Genomic DNA, 22,739 nt, shown 5'->3' with positions numbered 1-22,739 from the left:
AGCATAGACAAACAAAACTAAGTACTCAAATCAAAAGGTTTTCAGCCTGACTAAGTATCTTGGAACTATTAGGGTCAATAAGCACAGATTCTCAAATTCTCAGCGGTTTCAAAGTTTCAGAAAGCCACCAAACGGGCAGACCATTATCCTGCACGATAAGTGGGGATGCTTCCAGCTTCTGAGTGTCAGGCACAGTCTTTAAATAGGATTCCTGACCAATCAGTCCATCCAGGGGCGTGGCGATGAATCTCCCAGATGAAATGTGCCACACCTGTGTGTGGGCGGCCGACTGAAATGGCAGGGGCCATAACAGGTGCTCTACTTGCTTTGCCTTCAGCTCATCCGTCGTTTACAGACTATGGTAGAGAGGGTACCGGAGTAGGCTATTCATTTATCACATTTCAAAAATTACCCGCATTTACAATTGCGGGTTGATAGATAGGAGTGAGGCACTATGCAACCACTGTTGAGCTTTGAACGCTTCTCTGCCATGAGTAACTCTGGTGTGTGTGAGTAGGAGAGCACACATCCTTATAACCACATACTGTATTCCCCTGGGGTTCTTGAAATCTTCTGTTTGCAGACTAAGTGAAGAATAAGGGAGGCAGAAGTCAAGGGCAAATATTTGTTTTCTCATGACTTTGCTTCTCCCCACAGGAATAGAGCTGTGGTTGCACCATCTTTCTGAATTCTCCCATCGAGTACACTTATGTGTGCTAATAATTAAAATATGATGAAGGAGCAGATAAAATTAAATGTAAAATAATAAAACTGCACACATATTGACATGGAATGTATCTTTAGTTAAAAACATTTTTTTGCACAGGTTCTCTAGAGGTTTACAAAAGGTTGAGCACACATACATATGTATTATGCTTACAGACACATACAGTATATACCACAATTAATAAATAGAGACAAACCGTATATACAGCATTTACAGGAGTACAGGAGAGCTACATGTCATTTACAACACAACAAACATCATCGGTTAGGATCATTATTGCGAATTAGTTGCAGGAGTTGGTGTTCGGGTTTTGAAATACACTGAAGGCACCACTAAATGACATCACATTTGTGTGTTTGCATGCATCAAAAACAGGGAATTAGGGCTTGGTATCAGTTGTCTATACTTCTTAGGTAGAGGGTAAATGTCATCAGAAGCTAACACTATGTGTGCACTAACTGGATAACCAGGTTCAATGATTCGTGATTTTTTTATTTGTTTCAGGTTAAATATAATAATTTTCTTAATGTATTCTTAATTCTTAATGTATGTCATCACCCCCTGTGTTTATTGATGGGCAATCGGTTACTGTTAGATTTAATATCTGTAATATGTGTATATATTAACTTTTATCTAAGATGTCTACTCGCAGACTAAATATATTTGAAGTCCTCTTTTTTTGAACTTCTTGATTTTGAAAAAATTTTCAGGATTTAAAATATACCGAAAGTATTACTCAATGACAACACTGTTTATTCCACGTTTCTGTATTTGCATGCAATTCTATCTAAAGGTCTTTGTACCTTTTGATTAAAACTGCATGCTTACAGTAATGACGTGCTATCACGATGGACGGCTACAGATCACAAACGTGTCTCGATTGTAGTCAAAAACGAAGAACAACTTAACTCAAGCACTGATCGTTTCTGATTTTTAACGCAGTTGATTTATCACACCTAAATATCATTAACTGTGATAACTCTGTATTGCTAGTGTAAATCCATGAGACCATGGCTGAGGATTTGCAGTGTCTCAGGTGTTGGTATTGTTTTGGTGACATTATTTTCATTTAAAAAAATGACCTCCTTTGTTTAATCTCTGGCTCACTCAGAAAAATGAAGAGTAGTATAAAGGCTGCCAGTCTTATCATAATTGTTTCATTGATCTTTAACAGCCCAATCCACATTTTTAATCTTGATCACGAAGCTGGTGAGGTTCTACCTGTCATTTGTCATCACTGCGCTATAGATTCTTCATCATCCTGAGTTTAGGAGACTTGGGTCGTGTTTTCTGGGCTCAGTGCCTCTCAATGATTGGCTGTTTGTGGTGATGTTTCCTCAGCCTGGATCCTGAGTGAGAGGAGAAGACATGAGTAGAGATGTGATTTTTGTCTCTTTGCAGGGAGCCGGATCTTGTGGATCCGTTCCTTTCAAAGAACCGTTCAAAAGACTGGCTCATTTAGATATTCATTTATTTTTAAGATGCCAGCCCTGGGGGTAACTACTTTTATCATAATGATATTATAGTCATAACTAACTAAAACAAAACTTACACTTGAATGAAACACGGACATGCATCAGCATTATTACTACCTAAAATGAGAGAAACCAGCCTTGAAAAAAAAAATTACGTTTTAGTATGGCCCAAGTCCCATCCACTAACATGGGGATAGAGCTAATGATCTGTATTGCAGCCAGAGGAGCTCTACTCGCTTTGGCTTCCCCTTTGAGAAGCTGATCCATCGTCCATCTTTATTTACAGTCTATGGTAGAGAGGGTGTGAGGAGTATTCATTTGTCACATTTAAAAAACAAAAATACAATTGCGACTCGATTCCGTTCGCTTTGAAGAGCCGGTCAAAAGATTTGATTCGTTTTGCGAATGTCACATCTCTAGACACAAGTTAATTTAGCTATTAGTTTATCTTCTAAAACCATAGCCTACATCTTGTGAAAGTGGAGAAGAAATTCAAAGAGTTAACCAGATTTAACTTGTCTAACAGTAAAACAAAACCAGAAAAGTGAGGAAGATTATCAACTGAGCACAGTACACAAACACGAATGTGTAGAAGCTTTTAAAAATCCAACCGTGTCCCTGTTTTCCTTTCTTTCTGTGTTTTATTTTTTTATCCTTTGAATGTCTTACTTTGCTTTGGGATGCTTTGGTATCCAGGAGTCTGAAAGGTCCTGCTGGTTGCAGGACCTTCACCTTGAGCTGTGATGGCCCTGACCTCCAGCCTGTACAGGCTGGCAGGGTGTAGCCCCGACACCACCAGAACATTGCCATCCTGAAAGAGAGGTGAAAGTTGGATACGTAAGCACACAGACAAATATAAAATGAAAGTCAAAAAAAGGAAATTTCATGACAAAATGACATATGGATATCATGACATGGCAATCCAAGTACTATGTAAAGATTAATCTTATTTTTAGAGTCAAACTTTCTTATATTTCAATATAAAATTTGGCTGTCTATTCATGGTACGTGGTAATTTCAGTAATCTTATGTCAACATTTTGGACATTTAGTGCCTATAAAATGAATTAATTGCATTAAAAGTAAGGGAGGAATATTAAAATAGCTAAGTGTTGCTGTTGCCATTGTTGTTGGAAGCTACAGTGCAATTTGAATATACTCACAGCCACTAAGCCACTAAGATACTGGTTGTCTCTTAAATATTGAGTAAGTAATTAAGTCATCTGTTTTTTTTACATTGCAAACAAAGTAATTCTACATTTCCTGTTACCTCATAGCTTATGACAAGCTAAACTGATGGGTATCCACATGTTTTAACCGAACATACAGGTATCAGGCAATCACAAGATCTATGCTGCATTATAATACAGTCAATTTACTGACCGGTGGTAAGATCTGGGACTGGGAGATGAGGCTGTGAGGTAGCTTGTAGCTGTTATGCTGGTTGGTGGGGATGACCTCAGCCCAGGTCACCTGGTAACCAGTGATCTGCTGGTGGGACGGAGGCAAATCCCAGCTAAAGATGGCTGTCAGGTTGTTGCTTCTGACCTGGAAGGACGCTGTCAGGTTGGTTGCTTTCACCAGGACCTTCTGGGATGACACGGCTGAAAGAATTGAGAAAGTCGATGAGTTTCCCAGACTTTTCATCACAAGGGCTTTACCTAGCCAGTGTTTTCTAGGAGAAGTCTTATGGTGCAGACATTAATAAAATAAAATAAAATTACAATCTGTCACATCACTTGAATGGTGACAACATCATATCATGTATTTTTAAATAGATGCTTCCCATCTCACCGGCTCCAGGACACGTGATTGGTTTTGGACTCTTGGTCTGGATGGCGCCGCAGGATGGAGTAAGGAAGCTTGTGCTTTCTGCTGGAGGATGACTCTTCTTGCTGAATGGCTGCAGGAGGACTTTATACTTGCAGGAGAAGAGCAAACCCTGCAGGCTGATGAAGTTCTCCTAGAACAGAAGGACAAAAAAAGATTGCGGCCGACTGGATTATGGTTGGTTTCCACTGGTACAAAATGCCAGTGATAAGGTTTGGCATTTTGTTGGCATGTTCACGGTTTTATTTTAGATTTACCCGTGTGCTGATCCTCTCCATAGGCCTGGTCTGGTTTTGTCCACAATTCTCTGGTCCCCACTGGATTCTGTAGTACTCAACTAAAGGATCTGCACAAACAGAAAGATATTACAACACTGTCGATTTTGCGATTAACACACGGTGCAAAATAACTTTAATGTGCTATTGTTCCAATGTAACTTCAGATTATCAACTGATGTCACAACAGATAGCCCTCTTACATATTGTGTGTACCTGTGCTGCGCTGCCAGTAAACATGAACCTGGAGCTGTCCATCCTGGTAGAACGGCGTCCCCACGTCCAGAATGTCACCCGGATAGTTTGGCGGAGCAGCTTTGGAGGCTTAAAAACAAAACAAAAAATCCAATAAAGTGAATTTAATCGAGGGCTGAAGTCCTAGCAGCACTTCCTGCCTCCAGACTCTGTTCGCCTGGCTCAGTACAATCTCCATTTGCATTTTTAACATGCACAGTCTGTAGAGTTCATCTTTGGTGAAGTGATATCCTCATTTCAAAGCACACTGTGCAAACTGAGGTGTTATTAGATGGAAAATATGCCAAATTAATTAATTATAATTGCAGAAAAAACAGCATAATGTGTTGGCCTGGCCTCCAAATTCCCTAGATCCCAAACTGATTAAGTATCTGTGGGATGCACTGGAACAAGCCTGATCCACAGAGGCCCCTCCAATCAACCCATGGGACATAAAGTTAGACCGACACAATATCAGGTGGTCATAATTTTATGCCTGATCGGTGTATGAAAAGCATACTTAACTTTTAAACGAATAAATCATCTTCTGGGTAGTATTTATAAAATAATTCATGGCAATTGGCGCAGTTGATGACTTTCAGTGGACCAAAATACACAGTGTGACGAAATGTCTTGAACAGATATCGCTACGTTGTATTTCCCCTTGAACATCAGTCAACCTTATTTCTACTGAATAGTAAACAGCTAAAAGATCTTTCAGCTCTGTCACGCATATGCGTTTGTAGGTGTGAAGCTCAGAGATACAGAGGTTCAAATGTTCAGCATCCCAAGATATATCGTGAAAAGGTCATACTACAAGAGTAAAATTAAATTCAAATGCAAGTAGACCCCTTCGACAGTCTTAATTTCATGCATTCATCGTGCATTAGGACGTACTACGCCGTGTGGTGAAGTGGAGGAGAGCTCGGGGGCCTTTGAGCTGAGTCTGCGCCCAGTAGGACACGGCCTGGATCTCCACGCTGTAGGTCCTGTTTGTTCGCATGCTGTCAAGCTCCACCTGATTCTGCATCACAAAGGGGAGAACATACGACTGTTTTCAAAGAAAGTTCTCTCCCAAATATGCATTTCTTTGCATTTTATTTTTCTCGCTGCTTTATTTATTTATTTTATTTTTTTTACCAACCCTGAAAATTGCATCCTGTGTCAGAGTGATAAACCACCACCTGCCGTTTTAAATTTCAAAACATTTCCCATGGCCGTCATCCATTCCTGGATGTCAGATATCAGTGTATAATTACATTTTTATGTAACTGTGTGTCAACAACAGTCAAAGCCATGTCAGTTTTACTTTCATGAACTAGAAGTGTCTTAAATACCTGGATATTTGACATTATGGCACATTATTTAGTTTGCTTTGCTAGAATTTTTTTTTTAAATAAAGTAATATTGCTTTTATTTGCAGTCCTTGAGGTGGTTTCCTCATTTTTAACATACACACACACACCGTAGGAAACACACACCAGCTACTAACATTTACGTCAGGACATTCTCAGACCACTATCTGTCAGTCCTTACCTCTCTCACTGTCTTCCTCCTTTTTGTTAGAGACGAGGCGGAGGAGTGTCCATCTGCGGTCCAGCTCCAGCTGACTTTGTAGTGGTGGACAGGGACATCCAGATCAACGGGCATGCTCCAATGGATCCTGGCTGACACCGTCCGACCAGGGCCAAAGTTCATATTGACCACTCTGAGATCGGAGGGAGCTGGAGGGTTGGAGGGGTCTGAAAGGTGACATGTTGGACAATGGCTTATGGTATATGACAGGAATTGAAATCCACAGGTCTTTTTTAGTGAACTTACTAAAAATGTAGGCTAATGTAGCACTGGTAACCTAATCACTCTGCCCCAAAATTAAAATTACATAGAAGACTACTAGTATTTGGGAAGGTTCATCAAGTATATGGAATGTCCTATGTTCAACATGGTTTCTGAACGCACCATAGTCTTGTGTCGCAAATGGTATAGAAAGGTGTAAATCTGTTTCATTAGCCAGTTAGCTAAAACTTAGTTCAACAAGCTATATTTATTTAAGTTAGTGTGATTTAGTTACGTGCCTGCCTGCACGACTTAGTGTAGTTGCCCGCTGGAGAGAATGGACACTCAATGAGAGCCTTTTTCCGTGGGGAATTCTAAACCGGGATGCTAAACCGTGACCACAATGCAGACTGTTGCTAGTTAGCTCCTTGTGCTAACAGCAAAGGGAAACATTTGGAGTTGTCGTTATTATGTCACTGGTCCGGCCCGCCTGAGATCAAATTGGGCTGTGTGTGGCCCCTGAACTAAAATGAGTTTGACACCCCCTGATTTAGACACACACAGCAGCCACTTGATACCAGCAGGCTCACACCACAATACTCAGCACTGGAAAACCTTTACCATAAACCAACTGGAAGCAGGAAACTGGAGAGTCAAGGAAACTGGACTTTTCCTTTCATATTCACCCCTTGGACTGGCGAGTCAAATCTCAACTTAAACAAGTTTAGAAGCTGTTCAGTATCAAAGCTAATTGATGCTAATGCTAACAAGCCTCCACCACTACCCAACCATTTCTACTGCTGCAGCTGGATTTCTGGATGTGCTAAAGTGCACATTGGTACTTTTCCCTTCATTTTATTTATATCGGCGTTCAGTCCAGTTGTAGTTCTGTCTGTGTTTCTCAAGCTGATTACACTGTTGCTCCGTCCAACCCCTCCCAATCTTGCCCTTGCCCTTTTCATCCCATCTCCTCAACCCATTTTCATCCCATCCCCTCGACCCCTTTTCATCACATCCACTTCAACCCTTCTCATTCCGCCATCCATTTCTCTCACTCCCTGTCTACCAGTAAATTTATGTGCATTGATTAAGGTGTGATCTTTGCTTGTGAAAGGTTATTGAATTATCTTTGTGGCGTATGGTGCAATTTGTTGCTGGCATCAGATGATTTTATTAAATAAAAGAATAAAAAATTAAATCCACAAATACGTCGATCCATGCCGTTGAAAATATGTTTTAGATGTCATTTATCTTTTGCACCTCCAGAACAAACAGCAAGACAAAAAGTGTGGGCACCCCTGTCCAAGAACAAACTCTCTCACACAGATGAACACACACACACACACACATTGTCTGACCTCTGCTAGAGTGGATGTGCTTGCTGGGCGTGGTGAAACCTCGGGTCCCGTGGAGGTTGACGGCTGCCACTCTGAACTGGTACCAGCGCCCGGGCCTGATGTCAGACAGCCTCGCTCCCTGCTCTGTGGTCTATGAAGGATCAAGAAAGCAATCCAGGGATATTTAGGAAAATAATTATTTCTTGATTTCTTAACACTATTAATAGAAAATTGACACAGTTAACTTTTCTACATTGGTGGCAGTGAACTAACCTGTGCAACCATTTGCCAGGGGGTGGCAGTGTCCTCACTGGGCTGGATGCCAAAGTTAAACCTCCTTTGCAGGACGTAGACCACAGGCTCAGCTGAGATGTTGAAGCGAGAGGACCAGCGCACCTCCAGCTGGCCAAGGGAGAGTTCCTCAAAGCCCAACTCCTTCCTCGGCTTCAGAGGAGTACCTGGACCGACAATATCCTCTTATAAAAACGATGCACTGCTGCTCAGAATTCTGCTAATGTCTTGCTTCTTCTCTTTTTATTAAAACTACAGTGGCTGTGACTGTAGTTCATAGGTGAAAAGTCAATGAGATATATTCGTAATTTATTTAAAAAGTAAAAGTGAATCACGAACCTAATATATTTGTTAATTTTTTAGAATTAGTCTTTTCCTGCATCCCTCCCAGAATCCACCCTCCGCTGTAATTCTCAGCTCATATTAGCTATGTGTGAGCAGAGAGGACGCGGAGCTCTCAGAAAGCTTCCCTCGGGAACGTGGGGATTTACAGCTTTGCTAAGTGCGACGCCGCGAAAAGGCACAATGAGTTTCCCCGCGTTATTCCTCTTCATATCGCGTGTGTTGCCATCAGCGAGGCCTGAACATACTGCTGCGAGCTCACAGGATCTGTTTTTCCCCGGCTCTCTTTGATCTGTCTTCTGACAATGGAGCCCTAAATAGGACAAGCTTCACCTGACTCACAGCAGCGCACCGTTTGTTAACAGAGACAATCTCCACCTGGAATAACCTCATATCTGAGTAGAAGGCCAGAGAGAGGTGGAGATGACATCGATTTTAACTTAGCAAGAAGTTTGTAGTTTTCAGTAAGCCACGGAAAGTAAAAATTATAATAATAACACAATACTTTTCTGACAAATACAGTTTAATGATATAGTTTGGTGCATTAAGACGTGCTTTAAAATAAATCACGATATTATAACTTAAGTTCGGAAGCTAAACCATGCCCCATACTATTCTATTTCCCACACTTACCTATGAAAGTGTGTCCTAACCCTCTCTTCATCTCAGTTCTCAACACCCATCCTCCCCATCCCTCTTTTCTTTTCTTCCTCTTCCACCTTTCATTATAGGAACCAGGGGACAAGGACCCGAAGATTCCTGAGATGTGCCCCTCACCCGAGTCTCACTCCCTGGGTTCCTCTACCATCATCAGTCTATACATTCCTCCCTCAACACCTTTTCATCCCATCCCCTCGACCCCTTATCATCCCATGCCATCGACTCCTTTTCATCCCTTCCCCTCGACCCCTTTTCATCCCATCTCCTCAACCCCTTTCATCCCGTCTCCTCAACACCTTTTCATCCCTTCTGATCCCATGCCCTCGACCCTTTTTCACCTCTCTTCATCCCATTCCCTCCGACCCTTTTGATCCCATACCCTTTGACCTTTTTTCATCCCTTTTCATCCCATACCATTTGACCCTTCTCATCCCTCCATCCATTCATCTCATGACCTGTCCAGCAGTAAACTTATTTGTATCAATTAAGGTGTGGTCTTTGTTAGAAAATACATAATTAAATAAAGTTTCAGTAAGTAATATTTAAGTCCACATCTCTACTTGATGACATTCCACTGAAACCTCAATACTGATATTACCTTTAAACAAGAAGTTCTACAATGTATATCTTTTCGTTAGCTATCTTTTCAACTCGTTAAATGCCATCAGTCATGACACATCAAGAATGATGCTGTCTTAATACTGATTTAATTATGTGTTTTGGATAAACACAAAGTAAAAGTATTCCAAGTCAGCAATCAGGATGAGGTCTGAGTACTAAAACCTGTCTGGATATTTTCATCATGAAGTTTAAACTCTGCTTTCTCTTGAGAAATCTGATGATTTCATTCTTTGTTGCAAGGCTACAAGGTTATTACCTTTTAGCAATCGTGTGTTATTATATATTTTGCAGTAGGGACCATTGTGCTCTTTTCCCTCTATTTTTTTTTCACTGGAGCTAATTCGCATGTGATTTCTGTTTTGTTGGGCATTAAAGATATGACTTTTCACAACACTGTTTAATTCTTACTCTTAAATTTCTGTTATTAGTTTGGAAACACTCTCTTAAATTTATTGGGCTTTTGTCAGCCACAGTGGATTTTCTTCACCAAGCATTTTCAACACAATTTGTTTCACAAACCCTAAGCAAGCATTTTTATAAACCTAAACGACCCTCAACTACAGATGTGGAGTGCAGCTAGCGGCATTGAGCTAATTCATGTTAAATTTCTTCCTATTCTTCTGGCTTGACTTACCCTTGTAGAGGTCTTTGGGAGACTGGCAGGTATAGCCACAGCCATTGGAGCAACATTTTTTCCGAGCCGAGCATTCTCTGTCGTGATCGCAGCTTTCCACACAGGCTGCTGCGAAGCCACTGGCTCTCTCTGGAGGTGGACAACTGCCCTGCTTCACCGCCAACACCGAATGAAGGAATTCACAGCTGGTCACACACTCCCAGTGTTTTTTGGGAAACACCCGCTGCGGAAAATAACAGTTAACATCAGAAGCCAGGACTTGGAGGGAGTTGTTTTTGGTAATATGGCCTGTTTTGGTTTTCATGGCTATTTGATAATGAGTATGTTTTTGGATGCTGATTTCACATTTTTGACATAAAGTTTTTCTTGTCATAATTACACTAAAACATTATTGATCATTTGCCCCAGCAGAGATATTTGCATGAAGTAAATGCATTTAAAAGTAATACACACTCATGTGCCAGTTTATTAGGTATACAAGAGAACACAAACCCCTTCCAATATAACAATCCTTCACTAAATCATAGCTTCATGAAGGTTATGAAAGGGATGTTAATTCAACTGTGTCACTTTGCAGGCTGATTGAATCGTATTGTGTTTTGACCAACAGATGATTCTATTATTTCACCAAAACCATATTTCTTTACCATTTTAGCATACCTCACAAAGCTCCCGGCAGTTGCTTTTCCTCTTCATGTCCCAGGAGTCTTTGCAGGGCCTCAGGCACTGTGGAGAAGACAGCAGCGAGTGTGAGCAATGATACAGATTAGAGGTGGATATGAAGGGTTAGGGGTAGAGGGGTTAGGGTTCTGTTTGTCATAATAAGGACTATAGTAGAGTTGTGATGTTTGCGAATGAACCAAATCTATTGAACAGCTCTTTAACATGAAACTGAGAACTAAGTCACAGTTCTGAGCCATTTCCTGGATAAAATAAGTTACCCCCCCCCCCCCAACTGCTCTCCAATACCAACAAAAGCCTGCTGGCCAACAATCAATTGATCCTGGATAACTTTTTTTTTATTTTTGAATGCACTTCTGTCTTTGCCATTGAATTAGCAACCACAAAAAAGTCATAGGCTAAACATGTGCACCGTACATCACATGACATGATGCTACTCAGCCAATCAAATTGACGCATTCTGATAAACACTGTAGTCAGAAATGGCTCAAAAAGTGGCATTTCATTTTATTTTGTTAAATGAAGCGGCCCAGTGCAAGAGGACTTGGTGCACGTAGGCACTCCCAAAAACAAAGGAAAGTTAATGAATATTGCCCTGGGTTCACAGGCTGTTTCTGGAGCATGTCAGGAATTAACAGCGCGACCCGCTATACCATAAAGCTGAATCCCGCACCAGTAAGCAGAAGCTGTCCAAGGGAGAAACTCTACGCCGAATGCAATTTCATGCTGTAGTGAGAAACAGCGGGGAGGAGGGCGATGTACAGTTTCGCAAAGGCATGACAAGTCATCTGAAAGTTACACAAAGTTCTGTAAATGCTTACCTAGTGAGGTCTGGAGAGAGTACTGTATGTCTCAGCAGTTTGGATATTTGTTACTTATTTACCGGATTTGCCTTCTAAACAACAAGTAACGATTATAAGGCTGACAGAAACCAAACTCAGACAAGGTCCTTTAATACTAGTCGTCGAAAACATTGAGGAAATTGGAGGAAGAGGCCCTCCTTTAAGAGCAGCGTCTGGTTGTTCACTACCATAAACACCCAGCCCGTCCTAATGTCTCATGGTGTGTACAGTGAACTCAACTCTTAGATCATAATATCGTATGCAAACCTCACATTTCTCTTGAGTACTAATACAACTGCAGTGGATTAAATGTTTTCGTTTACACACTAAATTATACATAAACAGGGATATAAGTGCTCAGCCAATCAAAGCCTGGAGCCTTTTCCTGCCTGTAGGGTCTGGAAGAAATATATTTTCACATTCTTCCAGACAGCTGCTGCTTTTCGTTCACTCCACTAAGGCATAGTTGGCACATGTTTGAATCATGTTTATACGCATCATTCCTGCATTTATACTTACTGTACATACTGTATATATTATGGCTACAGCAATACCACCAATGGCAAACCACTTTATACTTAGAACATCACCACACAGTAGTAATAGAGACCGCTGTCAATTCTAAATAATGTTAACTATGAAAGATTATCTTATCTTACTTTGCAAGTCAAACTGCATACATATTTATTAAATGCAAACAAACTGGGTAATGCATAGTATTAATATATCAGTTAACAGGATGAAATGACATGATCTCCACTTAATCACTGACTTCTCGGGATGCAGCACCTTTGCCAAAAGTACAACGATCAAAGCAAGTAATACAAGAAGATCGGAGAGGCTCTAAGCAAATCTACAGGTTAAACAAACTCATTTGAAAGCTAGGGCAAACCCTCCCCGATTCAACTCCAACTTACTGTACTTACTGAAATTTTCAAGAGCAACAAGATTTACAAAAGTCGTCAGATCCCATTCACAAAGATCAGAAGTAACCAAGTAACTATGAAATTAATAAACATCGTGATATCCAACAAAACTGACGCTGCTATTGATGCTATTATATACCAGTGTTGCCTCAGGGCCAGTGTGTACAGCAAGAGTGAGGAGGGAAAGAAAAGGTTGCTGCTAAACGGACTACTGAGTGTACATGGAGTTCAAGTCTTCCTGGTATGCACTGAAGAATGTCTTGAAGCATGTCTGATAGCCCTGTCCCAGCCCTGCCATCTCCCATCTCCCTTCCCTGGTCTCCACGAGAGGACTCCTCCAGTAATCCAGGCTGACGTTCCCTCTCTCACGCCACTCCCTTTCTGCCTCATCGTCGGTTAGTTTTTCTGCCCCATTTCAAGCTCAAATCAAGCATTTCCATTTCACTGCGCCCCAAATAAAGCTGACTCGGGGGAACTTTTAGACGTGGTTGAGAGAGATTTTAAAAAAGCACCTAAGTCCCCAATGACAACCAGGAGAACGGAGATATGTGTTGTCTGCGATGCAGGATTCAACACCAAACGAACTGGTTTGGGATCCGAGCCTTTAGCTCCAGAACATGACATGTATTTGTTTTCTATAATGTAAAGCTGAATGTGTTGGACTGTGTGTAAGTACTTGTAGTGGATGAGTTGTTACAAAAATGAGTTTACACATGTCCTTTAGGTTAAATCGTTACATTTGAGGAAGAGGTCTTGGTTTAAAGTTTAGGTTAGGGTTAACGCGACTACCCCAGAAATGAATGCCATGTGAAGTGTGTACATGTGTGGTCTTGTCCAGCTATCTTTCTGAGGACCAGTTTTAAACCATTGGCGTGAGGACGTTTGTGCAAGTGAGGACATTTTAGCCGGTCCTCACATCTTTACACGGCTGCATGAGGGTTAAGGCTCGGTTTTAGGGTAAAGGTTAAAATTTGGTCATGGTTAGGGTTAGAGTAATGGTTAGGGATGGTTAGGCACTTAGTTTAGACGTTTAGGAATGCATTACGTTAATGAATGTACTCACAAAGACAGCCATATAAACACGGGCGTGTATGTTTGCATGTGTGCGTGTCTGGTTTGTTGCAGTAGACGTGCTCCAACCAGAGATAATGGAGCAGACAACTTCTCTGCTGACCGCGCGAAATGCCGTTCTTCTGGGGCTTGACACCGTTTGATTTGCTGCCCAGACAAACCCCTCGGAGAGGAAGCAGACCCCATGTTTGTCTCTGGCTTCCTGATATAACGGCTAGCATTGTCTTTGAAAGCGTTCCAGACTTCCAAACATCTACAGACAAACATCAGCCTTTCCCAAGAAACAAACTGCAAGCAAATTATTTCACAAGCAGTTTCATTTGCTTGAAAATATGAGTCTGACAAGAAGAAGGGCAAAAGAAAAGGATGTCTGGCTCACAGTCAAACATCATAGAAGACTGTAGGGAGTATTGAAGTCCACTAATGACTGCCAAGTGCTACTGAAAGAGGGTCGTTACACTGCACTCAATGCCAATTGTCTGGGACACCAGTGTCAGTTGACGTCCTTCCATGGTTCCAATGATACAGTGCCATTTTAATCCCTTTTTTAAGAGCTGAATCGAAGCGGACTGTGTGGGAGCGTCTTGCTAATCAACCCTGGCACTTGCAAATGGGGATCTGCCTGGAGGAAATAGTGACGGAAGGATTAACATGCACTCATTACCTCCAGGATCCACGAGGACGAGATAGGGCCAAACGACCTCGAGCCAAAGTGTTTCACAGAAGCAGTCATCAACAAGCTTCTTATCAGGCCCCTGTAAGCTTAGTGGCTTGGAAGTATCCATGCCATGCATAGACTGTGTAGAACAACAGTGTAGCAGCAGTGAACTGCTTTTATACTGACAACAGGTTCTCGTCATAGCGAAGGGGTAAAGGTATCTGGGGTTCCTGGTGACCTCGCTGTGTTAAATGATCTTTTGATCCTCTTTCTGTTAACTGTCAAGGTTTGCAGTGAGTCATCCATGACACTGCCTGTTGACCTGCCTCGCACACATTATATAGAGGGATGGAAGGCAGTAAGAAGTGAAATAAGCCCATGCAGCCAGATACCATGTGTGTATTATGAGAACGATACTCCAAAAGATCAACTCCAAGATGATGCCCATTTATCAGAACAAAACTTCTAATCAAACGCACAGGTTAGCTAGTTTGCTTTCATGATGTAAGACTTGTTGCAGTTGTGCCGTTGTGTTTATACACCAATCAGCCACAACATTAAAACCACTGACAGGAAGGGTAAATAACATTAAACATCTTGTGACAATGCAATGTTCTGCTGGGATACTCTTGGACCTGGCATTCATGTTGATGTTACTTAGACATGTGCCACCCACCTGGACCAGACCATGCTATGACACTCTTTGATGGGAGCAGTCACATGAAACCAGAAACACCTCCAAATTCCCTAGATCCCAAACTGATCAAGTATCTGGAACAAGCCTGGACCACAGAGGCCCAACACATAGGACCCAAAGGCGCCCACTAACAAAATTCTGTTGCCAGACACCACAGGCCATCCTTAGAAGGACCGTGTCCATTCTCTGATGAGTCAGAGCAGTTTTGGAGGCACAAGGGAGACCCACACAGTATTAGGAGGGTGGTCATAATGTTATGCCTGATTGGTCTATATCCAAACTGGTATTTATGTCCGAAGTAGTTCACTATATCAAAATAAGGTAAATGTGATTTTTCTTTTTCCACCTAAATGTGGTACTTTTGGTGCTGCTAGACTAGATAGATAACCTGATTAAGCAGCGGTTGTGCTCAAATTAAGATATCTTCGTATGCTTTAACATGTGTTCTTATCCATTTAAGCTTACAGTAGTGATTTTGGCAAACTACACCTTTAAATAACAAACTATTTAAAGGTGCAGCGCATTGGTGTAACCTACGCACGTAACCTATGCCAGTGTGAGCCATTCACACTTTTGTTACTACTTCCTGCTTCACTTTTCACTTCCTGCTTCACTTTCAACAATGGCGACTGAAACGTTTGCCGAAATTTCGCAGAAGAATAACCATACAAATGTTTGTATCTCCGAACCTCCTCAGTTAACCTTCCCTTGATGTGTTCCATCTTTACTGATCCAAAACCATCAATTCAAAAATTGCGGAGATGGAGAAGCAGCTGGAAATACTAAAGCGGAAATACACTACTACCAAGCGGACCAATCGCAGCTCTTGCAGCGGCACGTACTGTATACGTATGAAATAACAGCAGATACAATCTGGCACACGACTGACCCGTTTCATTAACATTTCACAAAGTTAAAATTGAATTAAACAGAAGTCTGTAGTTCTTTCTTTCTTTCTTTTTTTTTTACTTTGTCTGGACCGACTCAATCAAAACACAATTTCTCGCCGACTTAAAACCATATAAGCTAGGTGTGGTAAAAACAAAATGAACAAAAAAACAAAACAATGTGTCACATTAAAAAGCAACCTGTAAAGATCCACATTTGAATATTCTAGGGACACAATGCTGAATGCTGGTAAAATAATACTGTTCGAGTGAATATAATATGGAGACTGTGACTGTGCTACAATATGAAGCATGTAGTGGAATGCGATAGAGTCCCCAGAACAGATTGGTCCAAATACATCTTTTATTATATAGATGACAAAGGAAGAGATGCAGATGTAGAATGTCAGAGGAGGTGGCATAAGGCTGTAACACAAAGTCATCATCTATTGTACAATTATTTCATACATCCATTACATGTATGAACGTCAACATCAGCAGAATTAAAAAAAAAAAAAAAAAACATGACAGCTCTCAGTATCATGAGCCAACTCTTGCTGACATGAAAACATTTCCTTGCTGTGATCACTCATTAGACGGCCTTTAGAAGCTCTTAATAATGCAGCTGGTGAGACGTCTAATGCCCTAACATGTCATCGCAATTACCATTCACAAGGATCGCATGGTGACAGAAGCGAGAGGCTGCTAAGGCGGGAAGACAGACAATGTTCCTCGCGGGCGCTGTTAAATATCTAAAAATATCGGGACAAAGTAGCTTCACAGCGGATGTGAAATAAAATGATCTGAGCGTCATTTCGTAAATGTTGCCCTGGGAAATCTTGGAAATGAACATGATATCATAGGGAAAGCCTGCCAAGCATACATTCCGTCTATTCCAGTATGCCTCTTTTATGAGTGTTGATGCTGTATTCCAGCTATTTCATTATGTTTAGGACTTTAGAGAACCATGTTTGGTGGTGAATTTGTAATATAGCAGGAGTGTGCACATGTACAGCTACACCTACGGAGCACACTGTCACCGGTTTGCATGTGGGATGATTTATTGCTGCAAAATCGCAAACACACACACACACACTGAAAGGCCTACACATATCCCTGTAAATACACATCCAGGAGGCACACACAAATGAACAATGTGAATTCAGACAGCGGTACGGTGATTTATTATACTGTAAAGCAGCAGCAGTCCCACGTGGCTCCCTATATTTAGGCTGCAAAGCTGAATGAAGCACTTTAGTTCACTTTCTGTGCATACAGACTGCATATATGAAACAAATTGATTGGCAATATGGTAGAGTGTGCAAATAAATGTGGAGGGTATTTGCCGGGACAAGAGATGCTGTCATTTGTTCTCGCAACAGAAAGCGCTGCAGTGTTTGACAAACTGGCGACGGCGGCAGGTTACCCACCTTTGCGCACTGTCTATGCTTGTGGCACCAGCCCAAGGATCCGTTTTTCTGAAGAGGAGAGTAAAAAGAGGGAAACAAAAAAGACAAACACAAATGAATGAGTTGGTCTAATTGAATCGGGGACAGAGGAAAACCATTTTAATGCCCTAATTATCAGTTAGTAGTAGTCACAGCTCAGAGGAGAGCAGTATAATTACAGCTTGTCAAGAGAGCATTCCAAGTTCAACTGTTATTTTTCTGTATTAAGACAAATTACTGTTTTTTTGTTTTTATCTCTGCGGTCTGTGCAACTGTCCTCATGGCACCCCGCTGAGAGCCTGAGGCTGGCAAATAATGAGTGTCGATCTAGGATCACTGGTCAGGCCCTGAGACAGTAGTACAGTAGATTTATTTTTCAGCGTGACTCCAAAAACCAACTGGTGTGGAATAAACACACAATTGTGTATTTCAGTAACTTAAACAGCTTATCAGTGGAAAGTATATATAAAAAAAAAACACTCAGTCTTCATCAGACTCTAAAATAATCTAAGCTCCTATTGCCTTTGTCATTACAGGTCAGCAATGCGCTCAAGGACACTGTAGGCGTCACAAAGAAAATCAATGATAACACATGGTTACATTCAGTATTCAGCATGTCACCGTTTTTCATGAATATGTACAAACCTTGAAGGGTATTCAGTGATTTTAATTGCAGGAACAGCTGTTCTCTATGTCATAGTGATAGGAAGAGTGCAGGCCTTTAGTCTCGAAGGTTTTTAAGTGACTTATGCTGACCCACGTGTAGGACAAAACACGCTACGCTGATGAACCCCTGGTCAATAGTAATTTTGAACCTGCCCAAGCAGTTATACACTGCAGTATACACTTTATGTCTACCACCTAATATACTCCACTAGACCCCTGAAGGTGTGTGTAGTATCTGTCACCACGATGTCAGCAGCAGATCCTTTCAGTACGATAAGTTGCAAGGTTTATCCATAGATAGGACTTGTTTGTCCAGCAGATGCTCGATTGGATTGCTGAAAGAGGCCACAGCCATCAGGAAATACTGTTTCAATGAAAGGGTATACAAGCTCTGCAACAATGCTTTGGTAGGTGCTACGTGTCAAAGTAACATCCACCTGGATGGGAGGACCCAAGGTTTCCTGGCAAACTCGCTCAAATCTTTATGTTAGCTCATTTTTCCTGCTTCTAACACAACAACATTGAGGACATAATGTTCACTTATTATTATATCCCGCCCACTAACAGGTGCCGTAAAGAAGTGATTCACCTCACTTCGGGCAGTGGTCATAATGTTATGCCTGATCGGTGCATATGGGTGATAGATTTGTGAAATATAGAATATAGATAGATAGATATTATTATCATATTATGATAATAATGTTAAAATTATAAATGTAATAATCTTAATAAATAAATATATAATACGGGAGATCTAAGCAGTGAAGTCAAAGTAAGTAGCCAACACTGTAAAAAATAAAAACAAAATCTTTAAAAAATGGCATAATGACTATAGAACTAATACCATAAAATTAAAGTAAAATATCTAGAAAAATCAATACGTTCACAGAAATATCTATTTGAGGTTTTGCATTTAAAAAAATAATTTTAACAGTTTTCCTGTATTGTTAAAATCTCAGTCATAAAAACTTTAACAAAAAAATAGAACTAAAAGCTCTCAAGAGAAACTTGTTAGTTTTATTAGAGAAAACCTTTATCTTACAAATTTATTCAGAATTATTACAATAAAAGACCTTTAATAGAGGGAAACACGCGATTAAAACTGTAAAATGACACAAGCAACACATTCAGTCTATCTAAAGCTCTTATTTTAACATACTCAAATGTAAATTTACAATATCAACCTTTTATTTACAAACAGTTCAGACAAAAAAATGAATGAATAAATAAAAAATGTCCCTTCTCCATGTGTCTGTCTTGTCTTTTCAGGTTACTAGCTGGAGAAAGCAACAAATTGTAACTGTGCCATTGGACTAGGTGAGTTGTGTTCATCTGCTTCCTAGAAAGCTCTATCTCTCACACCTGGAAAAGGCTATGAGCACTGTGAGTATCATTTCTGGTGGTGTACAGAGGAGTGGACCACCACCTCATATCGTGGATATTGGAGTACCTCACCACAATACGTGAGGACACAGGATTGTGTATGTAATGTGGTCATATCCAGCATGGGAGCCCCTCAGGGAACTGTTCTGGCTCCCTTCCTCTTCTTTCTGTACACTGCTGACGTTAGACACCTTTCAAACAGCTGCCATCTGCAAAAACTCATATTGTTTTCCGGAATATCTCCTGTCCACTGAATGGTCTGTATGGCTCTGATACTACACTGTATTGTGGATAAGTATCACACTGGTTCTAATGCTAGATTTTAACTATACAGTAAGTAAGCTCAATAAATCTGTACCAGAAGAAGTGGCAGTGCGACGTAATGGATAAAGAAAAATCCTCCTCCAAAGTGCCAGTAATGAGATGCTCCTTGATGGATCTGGGGGGGAAAAAGTCAAAACTCTCAAAAAATAGGAAATCTTTCTTTTTAAACATTCCTTCAAATAAGATTAAACTTCATTTAGAATGTCCATGCCGATATTTACCATTATTTTCTTGACACCCTATTACTTACTGACTTTATTACTTACAAATCGCTTGAGTTGTTGGCTGAAGTATGGTGGAAGGATGAGGAACTGTGCGTGATGCATGATGAAGAAGGGATGAGTTGTTGGGACATTCTAGAAGATGTGACTGGATTAGACTTCTGTCCTTCCAGCAGCGTTGATCAAGCTGATCCCATCTGTCCTCCTCTGTGTTCGGGACAAATTTACTTATTACAAGGCTTCTTTAATCCTCGTGACGAGTTTGTTTAAGCTTGAAACTAGCTGACAATATTATCATATATGAGCAACACACAGTAACATTAGCTGATAAGGCTGCACTTAAGGTTAGGTTGTGATTTAACCATGCAACCATGCATTTTCAGTGAACGTTACTAAACTGTATGAAACACTGTATATTTAACATTATTCACTCCATTTGTTCACATAATTATTTGTCAAAAACTAAATATTTTTCAGAAAGGGCTAAGTAAAGTAATAATTTATAATAATTTGTTAGAGGAAAAAAATGCTCTTACCTGATTTTTGCAAGAGAAGTTGACACAGATCCCGTAAACTGTTCCTCTGTGTCCATCATCATCACAGTGATGACCACCTCCAAAATAATTTCTCGCGGCTCGAGAAGCAACCCCGACCCCCTTTCATCCCATACCCTTCGGCCCTTCTCGTCCCTCCATCTATTTCTCTCACCGCCTGCCTACCAATAAACTGAAGTGCGGTATTTGGTAATGAACTGAACAATTTGGTGTGAAACCGCTGGATCTGGCAACACTGGTTGGTTGTTGGATGCCCAGCAGGTGCAGGGCTTAAAGAAGACGTTGAGTAAAATAACATTTGGGTTGTTAGTTTGCTTACGGGGTTTTGCATGGAGTTAAGAAAAATATCTTTTAAAAAGTGAAAGTTATTTCCCACACAAATGGGACTTTTTCTAATCGCGAATGAGCTGAGAGTGGCAGGTGGCGCAGCCAGCCTGAGGTACAGTTTTCAAATCCTATTAATCCTAGTTACAGCCAGGAGGTGCTGGTCTTAGTGTTGTCTTCTTGGTTCAGAAGACAAGTCAAAAAGTTGAAAAGACAGCACCACAGCATGCATGCATGGTTTCTCTCTCTCTCTCTCTCTCTTTTTTTTTTTTGGAGACTGGACCATCATCCTGTGCAGTTATCATTGGTCTAAGTGAGTGCATAGGAATCAGTCTGTAGCCTGGAGCAAGACGGCAAATAAGTGACTCTCTCTCTCAAGGGTTTATTTATTCTACTCAAAACAGGAGTGAGTCACCAATGTTGTTAATATTATTAAAAATCAACTCTATAATGTCACTGTTTTTGAGACTGTGAGACTGCCATGGTTGATAAGTTGTGCCAACATGTCTCTTCTATATCATTTTAGTCAGTTGCTCAACACAGAAACACACTCATGAAGGATTCATATATTTTTACTTGGGACGTCAGTCATGTTTGCTTTCTTCCTTTTCACAGGTCTGAAAAAGTAGAAATGTCTTCTTTTTGCTTGTTTACCATTTAGCGCCATTTACGCAACAACACTGCACATTTTCTGTTTAAGCGAGCTTCGCGTCTCTAAAGTCTGAGGTTGAGTCATGCAAATGAATGCAAACTCGACGAGATGGAAGAGGAAAAGTGACTGAGCTGCAGCAGTTCAAAACATGCGCACTCCGGTGCCATCCTTACCTGCAGAGGTGTGGAGAGCGCCGCTACGCTGTGCAAGCTCAGGCATCGCGATGCGCATCTCGCCCTGTAAACGCTCTCCGGCCAGGACTCTGTATCATCATCATCATCATCATCACCACCACCACCACCATCAAGATCAGCGCGCTGCTTCCTGGCGCACACGCCGGAGCTGTAGAGGAAAATAATAATCCACGGAGCCAGGCTGCTTCTTGTCAGCATCTTCTTTTCCCAGTGTTCAGGAGTGAAACAATAATAAAACGCTGTGGGGAGCAATCTGATGGAGGCTCAGCTGAACCCGCAAATATATATAGCCAAGGGAGGAGCCATGAGATCTAGGCGTACACATTAGGGTCAGGATGCTGTGAGCCTTTGCTGTTAACCCAACTGACAGCTCAGACAAAGCCTGCACCAGATGCGATTTATTGACAACACTTTCCGATGTGTTGAAAAGAAAAAAAAAAAGTGTAGAAGTCTACAAAATTATTCAGATTTTTTTATTTTAAATTTGAATATTTGACATCACATTCAAGTACATATTCTTCTGAGGGTGTCCTGTGGTGTCTGACAACCTAATGTTGTTAGTGGGGGGCCTTTGGGTCCTGTGAGTTGAGGGGAGGGGCCTCTGTGGATCAACAGATACATAATCAGTTTGGGATCTAGGGAATATGGAGGCCATGTCAGGCTGCATCCTGCTGGGAATGGCAGTAGCTCACTAGGTATCGACGAACCAGAGGGTTAGTGGTTCATTCCTCGAATAAGTGTCCTTGAGCAAGACACTGAACCCCTAGTTGTGTGTGTTTGTGAGGTCCTGGTCTGGTCTAGGTGGATGGTACATGTCTAAGTAACATCCACACGAATGCCAGGTCCAAAAGTTTCCCAACAGAACGTTGAGTTGAGTTGATGCATACTTTGCCGTGTTTTATTTAGCTTATAGTTTTATGGTGTCAGTAGCACTGATTCTTGTCAGCCACAGCACATATTGCAGCATAGGTGGCAGCAAGCCTGTGCAGCTCTCCTCGGTCAAGGTAGAT

At 41.1% G+C, this 22,739-nt stretch overlaps 1 protein-coding gene across 1 annotated transcript; it reads right to left on the bottom strand.

Annotated features, from left to right (window-relative positions):
* Positions 1–710: 710 nt before the first annotated feature.
* Positions 711–21,927, bottom strand: anos1a (anosmin 1a; the record flags this gene model as incomplete). The annotated part of the gene is made up of 14 exons (XM_084574831.1): positions 711–2,076; positions 2,872–3,013; positions 3,585–3,805; positions 3,996–4,164; positions 4,289–4,377; positions 4,523–4,630; positions 5,438–5,564; positions 6,077–6,282; positions 7,675–7,804; positions 7,927–8,111; positions 10,202–10,424; positions 10,862–10,927; positions 17,394–17,441; positions 21,709–21,927. 14 exons carry the CDS (start codon positions 21,925–21,927, stop codon positions 2,024–2,026), a joined length of 1,986 nt encoding a protein of 661 aa, XP_084430957.1. The 3' UTR covers positions 711–2,023.
* Between the last annotated feature and the right edge of the window lie 812 nt (positions 21,928–22,739).

The sequence above is a fragment of the Chelon labrosus genome, assembly GCF_963514085.1.
Source record: "Chelon labrosus genome assembly, chromosome: 24".
Lineage (NCBI taxonomy): Eukaryota > Metazoa > Chordata > Actinopteri > Mugiliformes > Mugilidae > Chelon > Chelon labrosus.
This window is presented reverse-complemented; position numbering and strand designations above follow the sequence as displayed.